Source organism: Salvelinus namaycush, chromosome 19 (assembly GCF_016432855.1).
Source record: "Salvelinus namaycush isolate Seneca chromosome 19, SaNama_1.0, whole genome shotgun sequence".
NCBI lineage: Eukaryota > Metazoa > Chordata > Actinopteri > Salmoniformes > Salmonidae > Salvelinus > Salvelinus namaycush.
The window spans coordinates 40,574,630-40,591,518 of NC_052325.1; the positions used below are offsets into that span (position 1 = coordinate 40,574,630).

Here is a 16,889-nt window from a genome sequence, read left to right on the forward strand (position 1 = left end):
TGCCAGACAAGGCTCCGCTGATAGCCAGGTGTAGCAGAGGTAAGATGTTGGAACTGCTGTTGGGACAGCTTTATGTCGGCCCTAACAGTTTATGGGCACCGTTTGTCACCGTTATAGTGTAATTAATGTATTGTTTAGTGTTGTGTAGTGGCTTTGCTGGAATGCATCACACTTTTTATCTTTTTTTTGCCCCACCAAGATTTACATGCTAAAATGTCCACTGCCTTGGAGTAAGGGTAAACGGAAGGCATTTTCTCTGCTATCCACTTTATGTTTTATATATTCTTTTGGGTATAGGGGAGGGTCACTTGTTTTTTTCAAATGTTCAGGGAAGGTCGGTAAAAATGTATTTTACTGAAGGGAGGGCCACCTTTTTAATTTCAGAGAGGTATGATTTTCTCCAGGTACAGTATCCCTCATTATAAATAACTTAGTCCCTTATCCAGAAAGACTCACAGCTGTAATCACTTCCAAAGGTGATTCTAACATGTATTGACTCAGGGGTGTGAGTACTTATGTAAATGGTTACATTTTCAATACATTTTCAAAAATGTCTATGTTTTCACTTTGTCATTATGGGGTATTGTGTATAGATGGGTGAGAAAAAAATGTTTTAATCAATTTTGAAATCAGGCTGTAACACATTTTTGGGGGGGGGAATAAGTCAAGGGGGAATCAATACTTTTTAAAGGCATCACACAGAGCATCCCTCTCTCTCTCTCACCATTACTTCACTGGAGGGGGAGATGACATGAGCATTACAGTAAAACCAACCACTTAGGCAGGTTCTGGTGCAAAGGTTTAAAAAAGACAATGTTCTGCTTTTAAAATGTATAAAACAAATTCATGTATTGATGTCCTCAAACCTATAGCTGTCAAAATAGTACTTTATAGTACTGTACCTGTAAATAGGCCTATGAACCTCCATTACACTAAAGCTTATTTATTAATCATAAGAACATGTCTGGGGCAATAATGGAGATGCTATTTTTGCCATCCCTGAAAGATCCCACCATACTTCAGTGCAAAAATATAAGAGAGGAGGAAAACCAATCCATATTTAATGAAAATATTAGACATGTGAGGGACGTGTCCTCTCTGCTCATAATTATTTCATTGCTCCTCAGTGGCAGTAAAAACTCCCATTACAGCTGTTGCAGTCCCAGAGAGTGGCTCATGAGCTCTGTGCCGTGTGTGTGCACAGCTGAGACCTGCTAATTAAATGAAGATGGTTTCCAAGAGCCGGCCCAGGGTGAAGAACATTTATCTGCTATGTCTCAAAGAAGAGTCGGCAACCCGACTTTCTGACAGATGCAGGATCCCTTTTAAATGTGTGTTTGTGCTGACACTAACAACGCTTAAAAACAGAGTCTGGCGTGTAACAAAAAATCTACACCGTACCAACAGATTCAATAGAAATGTATTTCTTGGCATTCTGCCATTGGAGGGAACCACGGCGGTTAGATAGTGTGGCTGTTCAGTACTGATTGGCCAAGTGTGTATCCCAAATGGCACCCTATTGCCTTTATAGTGCTTAACTGTTGATCAGGGCCCATAGGGCTTTGGTAAAAAAGTTATGCACTATAAAAAGGGCCATTTGGGACACAGCCACTGTCTAATTGTGGTCCCAATATGGTCTGTTCAGAGAGCGTCGTGCAGTGTTAATCTCAAGGACAGAGACCACGGTAGGAACAGAACATGGAATAAGGCCATCTGACAGCAGGCTGCTCTAGCACCGTCATGTTTACAAAGAACAATAACCCTGCGCGCAACTCACCCAATTTAACCAACAGTAGTCCGAAAAGGATAGCACACAGCAATGAATATGTTCTTTGCCAGGCAGACCAGGCAGTCAACTGCTTAACAGACAAATAAACTCCAATGAATTACAGAGGTACTGTAAAGAGGTAACTGGCTAAAGTTAAGGGAACGACAAATAGAATTAGTCCATATATCGAACAGAAGCCGGTAGCTACTTGCAGCGAGCATCCAGACTAGATTTAGTAGATGTATATAGGTAAAATGGAAATGAGTGGTGATTGAAATTCAACCCTCAGACACTGAGAACACGCTGTGTGCTGAACACAGCTGTTATGAGACCATAGGAGTGTGTTCAAAATGCAGCCCTCACTTTCCCAAGGCCAGAGCCATGAAAGCACAGCTCACAATGAGGGATCACTTCAAAAGAGCTTGTAAACAAAGGCGAGCCCATTTCAATTTGCCCATCGCATAGATAATCAGCTAAACATAAAACCACCTCGCCTCCTCAGCTCTCATCCAATGGAGGGCCTCCAGTGAATTTTCGCATCCAAATAAAATATTGATGTAGGAAAATAAATGTAAAATGAGATCTAATTTGGTGCGGAGGAAGGCTGGATACATTTCTTCCAGATAGCGTTGTGTATACAGCACCATCTAGAGCTGTCGAGGGACGTTTATTATTGCCTTGTGTGCCTCTGTGTTCCTGTCGTTCTGCATCCATATCAAAAGGTCAGTGGTAATCGCTACTGAAACGTCTTTGCATGGCACACATTTACTAACGTTGGAAAAGTCCAGCATCGCAACAAGCTGAAGCTCCAAAAACATCTCAACGCGGAGGTAAAAGAAAACTAACACAAATATACTGTGAGGTAAGAAGCTACTCACTAAAGCAACGTGACAGCCTATTCCACCACAGTCATACAACTCCAGCTCTACAGACTAGACACTACACACTAGACAATTACACACTAGCCAACTACACCATTGGTTGCTGGTGAGCAGCGATATGGCAGGACGGGCTAATTTTAAAGGCTGGAATTCCATTACAATAACCCCTTCCTCCGATATCTCCGACCACCAGCCACCACTGGACTACACACTAGACAACATACTACACACTAGACTACTACACACTAGACTACTACACACCAGAACACTACAAACTAGACGACATATACACACTAGAACACTACACACTAGGACCTCCACAAGGTCTGGTTGTATAGTAAGTTACTGACCTGTGGTGGCCCATGCAGGAAGACAGCCCCTACAGAAAGTAATCAGTGGGGCTGTAGTACAGCTTCCTAAACACCTCCAGCCGGGTGAAGTTCCTCAGGACCCAGGCTTGCACGGGGCTATTATTACAGTACTCCACCGTGGGGCGCCAGCTGCCGTCCTCCAGCCTGCTGATGGTCAGACACGACTGTGTGATGATGTGGAGGAACGTGTGCTTCTGTGGATGGACATCCGGATGGAGGATGTCATGCATGGACATGAGGAGATGGGAGTGGTGAGTGAGAAACGCTAGGACAGAGCAAGACTCAGGCCAGACAGGCCCAACAACAAGATCACCAACAGTACCGTATACTTATATTACAAAAAAACACAATGCCACACAACCCATCTAAAGGGTAAATGGACTATGTTGGAGTGTTGCTCAGAATGCAGAATGGTGGTGGGATATGGTTTTGAAGGAGAGGATGTAGATGGCAAGAAATTCTGGATTGTACCTGGATTCTGGATTGTAATCTTCAACCAGATTTCCTAGTTTGATAAAAGTGGATGGGACTTGGTGGGATGGTGGCATTGATATTCTATATCAGCACTGATATTCTATAGTCCTATGAAAGGATGAGCAGGGAGGGATTGAGAATAGGAGGTGAGTAGAGAGATGGCTCTGACCAGTGCTTGAATTGGACTGTTACACACTGGTACTGAATACCGGCACCTCGAATTTGTTACTGCTTGAGTACCAGTAACTCTTGAAGAAAATTGGCTTAAAAATATTGCAAAGTACCGGCACCTAAATATAAATGGGTACCCAAAATGACTACCGACAGCTATTTCAGTCCACTTCAAGCCCAGGCTCTGACCACCTGGAATATGGAGATTATGTAAAAGTCAGGTATTTCTCTGTCTCTCAGATGCTGAAAATGATGAGCATATGAAATGTTAATGGTACGGCTGGGATCAGTAGTATCGCCTGTCACACTGTTCCTAAAGATAATCAGGCCGTTGACAGTGGCATTGAAACCCCACTGCCGTATACGTCAGGGACATTTCCTAATGCATGAATTATTCATGTTTTCATATTACATATTTAACTAAAGCACAAAGTGTAATACCTGGATCTCTCCCAGGGTTTGTACAGGAATAGATGAGCCTGGGGGCTTTTCAAAGTTGACAGTGACATGAGAGATCTTAATCAATGACAGGTGACACCATACTGGAGCAGGTAGCAGGGGGCGCAATCGGCCATTTGCGTGGCTGAATTGTAGAGAACATTTTAGAGTCCCCCGTAGAGATATATTTTTTTTAATGCCAATTTACTGCAATTCTACACATTTTTGCGGTTTTAAAGCAAATTCCATGCAGTTCTACACATTTTGCCATTAAGCTGAGAGAGAATGTTCCAGTTTCAAAGACAATTTAATGCGATTCGACATATTCTGCAATGGAGCTGAGAGAAAATGTTGCAGTTTTAAAGCAAATTTTCTGCAATTCTATGCATTTTGCCATGGCTAATTGTAATGAACACGATGGGAGACAGAGAGCTGGTTTCAAGCGCAGGGCACAGCAGGTGTTTATTGCAAAGGACCACAGGAGGAGGCAGGTAGCTGGGTCCAGGGGCAGGCAGAAGATCATACACAGGGGTCCAAAAGTGCAACAGTACAGGCAGGGAAAAGGCTAGTAACATAGTCCGGGAGATAGCTAGATAACAGAAAATCCAATAGGCTAAAGTACAGGCAGGGAATAGGCAAAAGGCGTCGTTTGTGAGGCAGACAAAAACTATCATACACAGGAGGATTAAATTACGGGAAAAACAGAGCTCTGAAAGACGTGTGTCACAAAACAAACAATACCTCACAGTGATGGGGTGCACAGAACTGAACTAAATTGTGTAGGATAATGACATACAGGTGTGTGAACAGGTAATTATAATTCAGGTGATTGGGATCTGGAGAGTGAGCTGCGTTCAGGGGATCTATGTGTTTGAGAGTGTGAGCTGGAAAGTGGGCTGGAAAGTGAGCTGCGTTCAGGGGATCTATGTGTTTGAGAGTGTGAGCTGGAAAGTGGGCTGGAAAGTGAGCTGCGTTCAGGGGATCTATGTGTTTGAGGGTGTGAGTTGGAAGCAGATGTTACACTAATGCAGTGTTATTTAGCAGTATATATTTTTTTATTATGCAAAGTTCATTGTTGTTGAATTTTAAATTCTCCCTGACTGTCTAGTATATGGTAATTGTTAGTTCTCAAAGATGATATTATTTCAAAAGATATATAGCATAATTTTTTACATTGTTTATATCTGGTTTAAGTTGTTTAATTTTACTCTGAAAGCATTTTTCCATCACAATGTTTTTGGGAAAAAACGCTTAGGCGGCCCGCCCAAGGACTCAAACATATGAATAGGTCCCAGTGGAAGAAATATAACGATATGAATTGTTAATATTAAGGCTGCTTTGAGAATACACAATTGTTGTATGCTACAGTTTCCCTGTGGGAATGTATATGCTTTATTGTATGTGCTGTGATAGTATGCTGTGATAGTATGCTGTGTTAGTATGCTGTGCTTGTTTCAAAGTCTGATGCACTTTAAAATAGCACTTGTACTGGCATAGATGATTTGCATGGTATAAATATTATGGAGATATCTAGAAGTGTACTCAATTCATCAAGTCCTGGATCATTGAAATGAAAACAAATCTGTTGGAATATCATGGACCATTCAGTAATGTCTAATATGCTCGCAAAATTCCAGCAACTTTCCCAAAATGTCCAAGAATTCCATTAATCTTCCACCCAGGACTCCACCCAGGACTTCTGGAAAGCCAGAGAATTTTTGGAAAGTTACTGGAATTTTGCAACTCTATGTCTTAGTCGACATATTGCACTGTGGGACACACGTCATTAGGCTCATAACTGGACAGTGGAGTCTGGTCTGGCTAACGAGTCACATTCCCCAGAGCATTAACCTAACCTCTTCTATAAACTACTAACACAATTTCACAGAGGATTTTGTAGACTACTGAGAGAAAAAACACGCAGGCCTTACAACCACTAAGAACAAGATACTACTACCTACCAAAGACAGGACTTATACACTGTCTACATCGACAAGATGACGACATTCAAGAGCACCAGGTCAGAAAGCTTACCTCAAAATCATATTCCCACTTGCCAACATACTACATGAGAGAAGAACATTTTAATAAATGGGGAATATTATGGGCTGCAATGTGCATTGAGCTACAGAATGATGGCTACTGTACAGGATTTTACAGGAAGCCTGACTCCTGATATGTAGCACCATCTGGTGGCTTAAAACAATCCTACCATTTTTGAAGATTTATAGACGTATTTGTACAGGTGTGTCATTATACACATGAAATATCTTCCTATGTAATAGTGCAGAAATGACTCTGGACAATCAGTGTGTGGCAAAGGTGTGTGAGCTCCCGAGTGGCGCAGCGGTCAAAGGCACTGCATATCCATGCAAAAGGCGTCACTGCAGTCCCTGATTCGATTCCAGGCTGTATCACATCCGGCCATGATTGGGAGTTCCATAGGGCAGCGCACAATTGGCCCAGCGTCGGCCGGGTTTGGCCGGGGTAGGCCGTCATTGTAAATAAGAATTTGTTCTTAACTGACTTGCCTAGTTAAATAAAGGTTAAATAAAATAATCTAAAAAATCATAATCACAAGTTATCACACTCCTGTCATGACTCACACAGTACAGGAGGAGTCTTGAATTTGATCTTACCTCTGCATCATACTCAAACATCTGATTCCCCTTCATTTGATGACACTTCAGCATGACCACAGGTCCATGGGGACGAGACACATCCAGACACAGGTCATCTGTCCGGATCTCCTTATCAGCTGTGTAGGAAAACACCTAGCAGAGAGAACAAGACATTTACTGTATCTACTAGTCCATAGCTCTCTCCTTGGGTTGCAACATTTTGGTAATTTTCCAAAATCCTGGCTGGAGGATTCTGGATTTCCTGCTAATTCTCTCCATTCCAACCAGGATTTCTGGAAAACCTAGGAAATACGGGAAAGGTATTTTGCAACCAAGTCCATAGCTTTCTGCTCTTTCTGCTCTCTACTGCAGTCTCCTTACCTGATTCCCACCCATGCCATGGCAGTTGAAGAAGCCAACTTTCTCGTTTTCCTTTCTGCCCATGTTGTCCACACACTGGTTCGTTTCAACATTTCTGATCTAGGGGTAGAAAGGAATAAAATGAGAGATTCAACATTGGATTCATACTTAACTCATAATTACCATCCTTCAATCCAACTTGGCATATTTACAAATAACAAAAGCTACTGCTCATAGAGGTGGAAGAAATGAAGTCCCTCTCATCAAACACTGGCACATCATTTCCAGGTGACAAAATCTGTTGCCCAGATGTCAAATCTAATTCAATATTTACTATTCAATAAAACTAGCAATCTAAACTCATTACCTCATCGGTGATGTAACTCATAATGCGGGACCTTGCTTAGCAACGCAAATGGCTGCATAAATCAGACCTGTTGTGATCTATGTTCCCAACCCAAATTCTTATTTAATGATTCCATAATCCAATGAGCCATCTAATGTCTAACTAATATACTCCTAGAGGCATGCTCTATGTGCTAGGTGTTGTATAACATGCTTACTATGCAGGAATGGTACCGTTCATAATTAAATGATATAAAAGCTAATGACTGGAGCTGTTAAAAGTGGGATGTGGAGTGAGTTAATCATGGAACAGACGGGAGGGCAGGAAGGGAAAGACTGAGGGTACTGCTGCAGTTCCCTGCCATAGGCAGCTTTTACTGCAGTACATTGGATGCAGGGTGTAAAATCATGGAGCCTCAGCAGAATTAAACTTGGGGATTACAACCTCTCCAAACTCCCAACCCGTCACATCATTTAACATGCTCTCTATCAATCATGGCCTTCCTATTTTATTGGCATATGTTATCAAGAACATTCCCCTCTTTGCCTCATGCTAACCTCTTATCTAGAATGTTGTTAACTCTAACCTGTGCTTGGGTTTGGGTCAACAACTAAACCGATGACGCCAGTTATCATCCCTGACTTACTTTAAAGAGAAGTAGGGCAAATGGCACCCTATTCACTATGGGCCCTTGTTAGAAGTAGTACACTATATAGGGAATAGAGTCCCATTTGGGATGCATACACGGTCATGAGAGGTACATTGGGCTGTAGAATTTGAAATACTTCATACTTCACCAAGTGAGTAGTATCGCCGGGGGATCTGAGAGTCGGGGTAGATGTTCTCCAGGTACCAGGAGAAGGGTTTGCACTGCAGAGCTTCACGCAGGGCCTTACGAGAGGACACATCTCCATAGCCCACCCGGGCCACACCTGCAAACACAAACCAAGACCACGGAGCCATGTGTATCGAGCATGTCAGACTAGTATATATAAGAGCGTCTGGATAAGAGCGTCTGCTAAATGACTTAAATGTAAATGTAAATGTAGTAGTGGATCAGTTTTTAAGCTAGGATAAGTTTTTACATTTGAGATTAAGATGAATGGACAGAGGGGACCTGATCCTAGATTAGCTGTTTACTTTAAGATGATTGATACATACAGCACCTGGTGCAAGTACAGGGACACATGCATTGAAATATCAGCTAAAGACAACAAGAGCCCTTACCGCTTACAAGCAACAACGTTTGGTTGGTGGGTGTGGCAGCTGTGGCTGAAACACCAATGATGTTGGTACTCTGGCATCTATTGTCTGACTGCACTGTCAAAGCTGTACACTAGAGGGACCTATCCATCGTTACATATTTAATGGCTGCCTCTAGTCTACACCACTGGAGGCTCCTCCTCAGAGGAAGGAGAGGATCATCCTCTTCAGTGAAATTTCATAAAAATAGTGAAATGTTAAAAAAGTTATACTTTTTTAGATAAAACTATACTAAATATATTGTCATCAAATAATTAATTATGTGATGATTAAAACACTGTTTTGCAATAAAGGTCTATAGTAACTTCAACAACACTCTAGCTTCTGTCCTCCTCTTGGTACATTGACTTCAATACAAAACCTAGGAGGCTCGTAGGCCTCACCCCCTTCCATTGACCTACATGGTAATTATGACAACTTCTGGAGGACGACCTCCAACCAATCAAAGCTTTTGCAATATGAACTGACATGTTGTCCATTCAATCATAGGATTAGGATCATAGAAGGAGCCGAGTGTGTTGTATTGGGGTTGTGCAGCAGAGCACTTTCAGGGGTTCCATGTGTTGAGAAGCTTAGTTAGTTGGTGGCATTATTGGATAGAGATTGAGAGTGAAAAGTGAGAGTTGAGCATTTTTAGGATATTATTCAATTCAAATTAGTTTCTTTAAATTACAGGAGACGGCGGAAGTAGATTATAAATAGTTTTCTATAAATAGTTTTCTTTTCTTTCTTGGGTTTCTTTTTGTGTTCAGTTAGTGCAATTCATTTCAATTTGCCTTGCTAAATTCAGTAGCAAGTGGCAGTAGCCAGCTAGCTAACAGCGTGAGCATGCAGTTCTCGCTGCCAGAATGGTAGAATGGTAGAAGCTACCGAAAATGTTGTTGACTTTTTGTTGAAGAACCCCTGTCATTCTCTGGAGTACACGGAAAAGGTTAGAATTAAAACCAAGGGTCGACCTCTGCCTGAGATCAGTTTCATGAAGAAGGAGGAAAAGGTGAGGGCGTTCAATACCAATTGGTATCAAAAGGGTAGCTGGTTAACAGGGAGCCTTTCATCAAGCCGCCTTCATTGCTGGCTTTGCCTGCTTTTTGGAAAGTCTGAGTACAGTGACCTGAAGAACATCGATCTTTTAACTAAACAGCAAAACAAAAGCTGGGAGCATATACAGTTCATTCGGAAAGTATTCAGACCCATTGAATATTCCACCTTTTGTTACGTTCCAGCCTTATTCTAAAATGGATTAAATTAAATGTTTTCCTCATCAATCTACACACAATACCCCATAATGACAAAGTGAAAAAAGGGTTTTAGAAATTTTGCAAATGTATAAAATAACAAAACAGAAATACCTTATTTATATAAGTATTCAGACCCTTTGCTATGAGACTTGAAATTGAGCTCAGGTGCATGCTGTTTCTATTGATCATCCTTAAAGATGTATCTCCAACTTGATTGGAGTCCACCTGCGGTAAATTCAATTGATTGGACATGATTTGGAAAGGCACACACCTGTCTATATAAGGTCCCACACATGACAGTGCATGTCAGAGCAAAAACCAAGCCATGAGGTCGAAGGAATTGTCCGTAGAACTCCGAGACAGGATTGTGTCGAGGCATAGATCTGGGGAAGGGTACCAAAAGATTACTGCAGCATTTAAGGTCCCCAAGAACACAGTGGCCTCCATCACTCTTAAATGGAAGAAGTATGGAACCACCAAGACTCTTCCTAGTGCTTTCCGCCCGGCCAAACTGAGCAATCGTTGGAGAAGGGCCTTGGTCAGGGAGGTGACCAAGAACCCTACAATCACTTTGACAGAGCTCCAGAGTCCCTCAATGGAGATGGGAGAACCTTCCAGAAGGACAACCATCTCTGCAGCACTCCATCAATACGGCCTTATGGTAGAATGGCCAGACGGAAGCCTCTCCTCAGTAAAAGGCACATGACAGCCTGCTTGGAGTTTGCCAAAAGGCACCTAAAAGGACTCTCAGACCATGAGAAACAATATTCTCTGGTTTGATGAAACCAAGATTGAACTCTTTGGCCTGAATGCCAAGCATCACATCCGGAGGAAACCTGGCACCATACCTATGGTGATGCATGGTGGGGGCAGCATCATGCTGTGGGGATGTATTTTGGCGGCAGGGGCTGGGAGACTAGTCAGGATCGAGGGAAAGATGAACGGCACAAAGTACAGAGAGATCCTTGATGAAAACCTGCTCCAGAGCACTCAGGAACTCAGACTGAGGGCGAAAGTTCACCTTCCAACAGGACAACGACCCTAAGCACACAGCCAAGACAATGCAGGAGTGGCTTCGGGACAAGTCTCTGAGTGGCCCAGCCAGAGCCCGTACTAACATCTCTGGAGAAACCTGAAAATACTGTGCAGTGATGCTCCCCATCCAACCTGACAGAGCTTGACAGCAAAGAAGAATGGGAGAAATTCCCCAAATACAGGTGTGCCAAGCTTGTAGCATCATACCAAAGAAGACTCAAGGCTGTAATCGCTGCCAAAGGTGCTTCAACAAAGTAAAGGGTCTGAATACTTATATAAATGTGATATTTCAGTTAGTTTTTTTGCTAAATGTTCTAAAAACCTGTTTTTGCTTTGTCATTATGGGGTATTGTGTGTAGACTCATGAGGGGGGAGGGGGGGACAATTTAATCAATTTTATAATAAGGAGAGGGGGACAATTTAATCAATTTTAGAATAAGGAGGGGTAGGAACAATTTAATCCATTTTAAAATAGGGGGGGGGCAATGTAATCTATTTTAAAATAGGGATTACATTGCCCCCCCCCCCATTTTAGAATAAGGCTGTAACAAAACAAGGGGTCTGAATACTTTCCCGAAAGCACGGTAAATGCCCACATCAGATTCAAGTTTCTGGGAAAAAGCTGCTTCGATAATGTAACGGACGAAGATCTGCGTCTTCAAACGAGAAAGTAAGAAAAACAGGGATGTTCTCAAGTGGTTTATCGACACCACTGCATTTTAGGGCATGCAAAAATTGGCTTTTAGAGGACACGGCAAGAGGGAAAATTCTGCTAACAAGGGTAACTACAAGGAGCTTGCAGAGGTAATTGCACATCACGATGCTTTACTTGCTGAACATATGGAACTTTCTACTGTCTTTTCTGGGATGTCGAAATCAATTCAGAATGATTTAATAGCTTCCATCGCATCATCCATTAAAAGGGAGATTACAGAGAGATTGACGCAACACACCTTTCCAACGCGCTCAAGTAGGCTTTCTACGTTCCCTCTGTACTTATTTAGCAAAGATGATAACACATAATCACTCCGGACAGACAAGCAACAACTCATTGCATACAGTTGAAGTCGGAAGTTAACATACACCTTAGCCAAATACATTTAAACTCTGTTTTCAACAATTCCTGACATTTAATCCTAGTAAAAGTGCCCTGTTTTAGGTCAGTTAGGATCACCAGTTAATTTTATGAATGTGAAATGTCAGAATATGTCATATGTCAGTTGTGCAGAGGTGAGGACGGAGTCAAGCGCAGGACACAAAACTGAGTAAAATAACGTACTTTACTCTGAAAAATAAAATCTGCCAAAATAATCCACGCAGGGATAACAAACCCTAACACACACGACTAACACAAACCAGGAATAATCACGCACAAAACGGGAACCAGAGGGTTAAATAGGGAAATAATAATAACTTAATGGGAACCAGGTGTGTACACTCAAGACATAACAAATGGAAAACAGAAACATGGATTGGTGGCAGCTAGAAAGCCGGTGACGACGAATAATAGTAGAGAGAATGATTTATTTCAGGTTTTATTTCTTTCATCACGTTCCCAGTGAGTCAGAAGTTTACATACACTCAATTAGTATTTGGTAGCATTGCCTTTAAATTGTTTAACTTGGGTCAAACGTTTTGGGTTGCCTTCCACAAGCTTCCCACAATAAGTTGGGTGAATTTTGGCCCATTCCTCCTGACAGAGCTGGTGTAACTGAGTCAGGTTTGTAGGCCTCCTTGCTCGCACACACTTTTTCAGTTCTGCCCACAAATTTTCTACAGGATTGAGGTCCGGGCTTTGTGATGGCCACTCGAATATCTTGACTTTGTTTTCCTTAAGCCATTTTGCCAAAACTTTGGAAGTATGCTTGGGGTCATTGTCCATTTGGAAGACCCATTTGCAACCAAGCTTTAACTTCCTGACTGATGTCTTTAGATGTTGCTTTAATATATCCACATAATTTTCTTCCCTCATGATGCCATCTATTTTGTAAAGTGCCCCAGTACCTTCTGCAGTAAAGCACCCCCCACAACATGATGCTGTCACCTCCGTGCCTCACGGTTGGGATGGTGTTCTTCGGCTTGCAAGCCTCCCCCTTTTTCCTCCAAACATAACAATGGTCATTATGGCCAAACAGTTCTATTTTTGTTTCATCAGACCAGAGGACATTTCTCCAAAAAGTACGATCTTTGTTCCCATGTGCAGTTGCAAACCGTAGTCTGGCTTTTTTTATGGCGGTTTTGGAGCAGTGGCTTCTTCCTTGCTGAGTGGCCTTTCAGGTTATTTCAATATAGGACTCGTTTTACTGTGGATATAGATACTTTTGTACCTGTTTTCTTCAGCATCTTCACAAGGTCCTTTGCTGTTGTTCTGAGATTGATTTGCACGTACCAAAGTACGTTCATCTCTAGGAGACAGAACGCGTCTCCTTCCTGAGCGGTATGACGGCTGCGTGGTCCCATGGTGTTTATACTTGCGTACTATTGTTTGTACAGATGAACGTGGTACCTTCAGGCGTTTGGAAATTGCTTCCAAGGATGAACCAGACTTGTGGAGGGCTACAATTTTTTTTCTGAGGTCTTGGCTGATTTCTTTTGATTTTCCCATGATGTCAAGCAAAGAGGCACAGTGTTTGAACGTAGGCATTGAAATACATCTACGGGTACACCTCTAATTGACTCAAATTATGTCAATTAGCCTATCTGAAGCTTCTAAAGCCATGACATCATTTTCTGGAATTTTCCAAGCTGTTTAAAGGCACAGTCAACTTAGTGTATGTAATCTTCTGACCCACTGGAATTGTGATACAGTGAATTATAAGTGAAATAATCTGTCTGTAAACAATTCTTGGAAAAAGGACTTGTGTCATGCACAAAGTAGATGTCCTAACCGACTTGCCAAAACTATAGTTTGTTATCAAGACATTTGTGGAGTGGTTGAAAAACGAGTTTTAATGACCCCAACCTAAGTGTATGTAAACTTCCGACTTCAACTGTAAATGTTGCAGCAGCCTAGGCTACACCTAAACATTAAAGATCAGATGAAAACGAGACGATTTTTCAGTCTGATCAACTGTAGGCTACTCATAATAGCAGCTGCAAACAGCGTATGTGCCCACACCATCTAGTCAGCGTAAACAAATTGGTAACGTTATGTACTTATAGTTCATTTGTGCGTCAGGAGAAAATGTGAATGTGATCAAATGTGGTTTATATTCAGACTTGGGCTGGCTAGGCTGCCCGTACCTTTTCAATCCAAAATGATTAACTGGAATGAATCAATCAACATAATAGTGACGACATAGACTGTGAGTAAATGTTTAATTAGGACTACAGTTGCATAGGCCTGCATGATGCAAACATGCATAAAGCAAGCTCAGCCCTGTGAGTTCTATTGTCTATCCATTGTTGCCTCTGTATCCGTGTAGAGGAAATCCCCCTCTTAATCTAGTCTAAATATAATTCATATGAACAAGTATAAGGTTGCTGCAGTTTGACAGCGTTTTCATCCCCCCTTTGCCAGGAGTTTTTTTCCAGGATTTAAAAAACAACATGTGACCTGATTAGGAAAAACGGGTCCCATCATAGCCCATATAAAACCATTTTACAACTGATTAATCACTGTCATACCTTATAGGGTCCAGAGTTGTTCTGGTTAGGCTAACAGATAAGGAAAAACTCTGGGCCCCAGGGGGAAACAATTGCCCCACCACTCTGGGACCTATGGTGCTGCCAGTCTGCTTGTAGTTGTCAGTTATCATCAGGTATGTGGATGATCAGGTCTTTATTCAGGACTGTTTCTTGGGCTACTTTGATGTGTTAAGTGGGCGAGATGCGCAGTCTGTGTTTGACTTTGTGAATTCTGAGATGTCGGAGTTTAACTTCAGGTTAAATATTAGCCACTATCGGGAGCCACCATCAGTTATACCCACATACAGTACATTTATAACTTTAGTGAGTTTCTATAATACACCAGGCCACACTTGAACGCCTAAAACTAGAGAGAAAGTCTGTAGAAATGTATAATGGACCTACATATTTTCAAATAACTTTTTCTGATTTTGACAAACAAATCTGAGCTACCCTTGGTTGAATTTTGAAATCCCGATGTGGCCCTAGAGCCAAAAGGTTTGCCCACCCCTGATATAGGGAATAGGGTGCAATTTGGAATGCACAGTAACAGTGGAGCTGCCCTGACCTTACCATCCCCTCTAATATCCTGGAGTGGCAGACTCTGAATGTCTACCAGGCTACACTAGACAGGGTGGCTCATCTATCACAGCCTCAGCACTGTCTCTCTCTCTCTGCTGCCTGCCTGGCTGCAGCCTTCAGAGGATACTGCGAGCATGCTTTTCCAGGAATGACTTAGGGTACTGGGCCTGCCTCTATTCCTCAGAAGACAGACTGAAGAGCATTCTGGAAACCTAGAAAGGGTGCCTTGCCTTCCATGCAAAACACTTAAAATACAATTTTATTTATCAAATGCGCCGAATACAACAGGTGTAGACTTGATCAATGTGCAGGGGTATGAGGTATTTGAGGTAGATACAGTATGTAAATGAAGGCAGGGTAAAGTGACTAGCCATCAGGATAGATAATAATAAGAGTAAAATAAAGAAAAGTGAATGCGTTGTGTGTGTGTGTGTGTGTGTGCGCGCTTGTGCGTGCGTGTGTGTATATGAATGTGTGTGGATTTTGTGTGAGTGTCATTGTAGTGTGTGTGAGTGAGTGTGTATATACAGTAGTGTGTATATACACTGAGTGTACAAAACATTAGGAACACCTTCCTAATATTGAGTTGCACCCCCTTTTGCCTTCAGAACAGCCTCAATTTGTCAGGGCATTGAGTCTACAAGGTGTCGAAAGCGTTCCACAGTGATGCTGGCCCATGTTGACTCCAATGCTTCCCAAAGTTGTGTCAGGTTGGCTGGATGTCCTTTGGGTGGTGGATAATTCTTGATACACACAAGAAACTGTTGACTGTGAAAAACCCAGGAGCGTTGCCGTTCTTGACATACTCAAACCGGTGCGCCTGGCATCTAGTAACATACCCCATTCAAAGGAACTTAAATCTTTTGTCTTGCCCATTTACCCTCTGAATGGCACACATACACAATCCATGTCTCAATTGTCTCAAGGCTTAAAAATCCTTCTGATTGAAGTGGATTTAACAAGTGATATCAAATCAAATTTTATTTGTCACATGCGCCGAATATAACAGATGTAGACCTTACTGTGAAATTCTTACTTACAAGCACTTAACCAACAATGCAGTTCAAGAAAAAGAGTTAAGAAAATATTTACTAAATAAACTAAAGTAAAAAATGTAATAAAAAGTAACACAAGAAAATTATATAACAATAAGAAGGCTATATACAGGGGGTACCGGTACCGAGTCAATGTGCGGGGGTACAAGTTATTCGAGGTAATTTGTACATGTAGGTAGGAGTAAAGTGACTATGCATAATAGATAATAAACAGCGAGTAGCAGCAGTGTAAAAACAAAGGGGGGGGGGGGGGGGGTCAATGTAAATAGTCCAGGTGGCCATTAGATTCATTGTTCAGCAGTCTTATGGCTTGGGGGTAGAAGCTGTTAAGGAGCCTTAAGGACCTAGACTTGGCGCTCCGGTACCACTTGCCGTGCGGTAGCAGAGAGAACAGCCTATGACTTGGGTGACTGGAGTCTTTGACAATTTTTGGGGCCTTCCTCTGACACGCCTAGTATAGAGGTCCTGGATGGCCTTGGCCCCAGTGCTGTACTGGGCCGTACTCACTACCCTCTGTAGTGCCTTACGGTCAGATACAGAGCAGTGGGCCATACCAGGCAGTGATACAACCGGTCAGGATGCTCTCGATGGTGCAGCTGTAGAACTTTTTGAGGATCTGGGGACCCATGCCAAATCTTTTCAGTCTCCTGAGGGGGAAA

At 42.2% G+C, this 16,889-nt stretch overlaps 1 protein-coding gene across 2 annotated transcripts in view; it reads right to left on the minus strand.

The window, feature by feature from the left end:
- Positions 1-3,028: 3,028 nt before the first annotated feature.
- Positions 3,029-16,889, minus strand: part of LOC120063846 (polypeptide N-acetylgalactosaminyltransferase 13-like) — a 49,525-nt gene continuing 35,664 nt past the window's right edge. The window contains exons 8-11 of one of the 2 annotated variants that reach the window (XM_039014161.1): positions 8,223-8,362; positions 7,106-7,204; positions 6,743-6,877; positions 3,029-3,184 (exon numbers count right to left, since the gene is read on the minus strand). In XM_039014161.1, the coding sequence (XP_038870089.1) occupies positions 3,029-3,184; positions 6,743-6,877; positions 7,106-7,204; positions 8,223-8,362 (530 nt within the window). Of the gene's footprint in view, positions 3,215-6,742; positions 6,878-7,105; positions 7,205-8,222; positions 8,363-16,889 lie in introns of both variants that reach the window. The other variant, XM_039014160.1, reaches the window with a different exon arrangement.